This window comes from Sapajus apella, unplaced genomic scaffold (assembly GCF_009761245.1).
Source record: "Sapajus apella isolate SASKATOON/1434 unplaced genomic scaffold, GSC_monkey_1.0 scaffold74, whole genome shotgun sequence".
Classification (NCBI taxonomy): Eukaryota; Metazoa; Chordata; class Mammalia; order Primates; family Cebidae; genus Sapajus; species Sapajus apella.
The window spans coordinates 380361-381569 of record NW_022437014.1 but is presented as its reverse complement, the minus strand read 5'-3'; the positions used below and the strand labels follow the sequence as shown (position 1 = coordinate 381569).

At 57.7% G+C, this 1209-nt stretch overlaps 1 protein-coding gene across 1 annotated transcript in view; it reads left to right on the top strand.

Moving 5' to 3' along the window:
- Nucleotides 1–1209, top strand: part of IGDCC4 (immunoglobulin superfamily DCC subclass member 4) — a 47950-nt gene that overhangs the window by 32692 nt on the left and 14049 nt on the right. The window contains 1 exon segment of the mRNA XM_032250990.1: nt 973–1128. Coding sequence (XP_032106881.1) covers nt 973–1128 — 156 coding nt within the window.

Here is a 1209-nt window from a genome sequence, read left to right as displayed (position 1 = left end):
GTCGCCAGGTTGGAATGCAGTGGCATTGTCTCACTGCAACTTCCGCCTCCCGGTTCAAGAGATTCCACTGCCTCAGCCTCCCGAGTAGCTGGGACTACAGGTTTGTACCACCACGCCCAGCTAATTTTTGTATTTTTAGTAGAGACAGGGTTTCACCATGTTGTCCAGGATGGTCTCCCTCTCCTGACCTTGTGATCCACCTGCCTCAGCCTCCCAAAGTGCTGGGATTACAGGCGTGAGCCACTGTGCCCGGCACGTCTGCGTTTTAATATCTTTTTTTTTTTTTTTTTTTTTTTGTAGAGACAGCGTCTCTCTTTGTTGCCCAGCCTGGCCTTGAACTCCTGGCCTCCAGCTATCCTCCCGCCTCAGCCTCCTGGTGGCTGAAGTACAGGCCTGAGCCACCGTGCCCAGCCCACACCGTCCCCATCTGTTTTGAAGTGCATTTCTTTGATGACATGAAGTTGAACACTTTTGTGTTTCTTGGCTATTTGCATTGCTTCTCTAGATTTTCTGTTCCTGTCTACAAGGCGAGGGCTTTTTAGGTGGTTTTCGTTTCAGCTGAGATAAGTCTGTGCACATTCGAATCGTTGGCTTGGTCCGACTGTACCGGCCCTAGCTTCATCGTACTCCTGGGGCTGGGACCCCAGGGAAGGAGCATGTCCCTCTTGAGAGAAACGAATTTAGTCGTAAAAACTATACGGAGGACCTAAGATTAATATACTCCTGCTCTGTGCCAGGGGTTCTCACATTCTTTCCACCCTCGTGGAAACCCTTCCAGGTAAGGGCTAGCTCCCCTTACAGATGGAGACAGCAGGGCTCAGAGGGTCCCGGGCTCGCAAGAGGAAGAAATGCGATTCGGACCCGGGACGGTTGTGCCCACTTCACCCGGGGCAAAGTGTTCCTGAGGCCCGAAGGCTGGCCGGAGGCACAGTCCCCGGCACCCCTCCAGCGCGGCTCCCTCTCCTTCCCCAGACGGGAAGCCCATCTCCGCGGATGTCGTCGTGCTGGGCCGCACCAACCTGCTCATCGCCCACGCGCAGCCCCGGCACTCGGGCATCTACATCTGCCGAGCTAACAAGCCCCTCACGCGCGACTTCGCCACGGCCTCGGCCGAGCTCCGCGTGCTGGGTGAGGCGGGCCGCAGGGCGGAGGGGGCGGGGGTGCCGGGGGGGACTCAGGGTGGGTGACGGGCGGGGGTGCGGGGGGGAC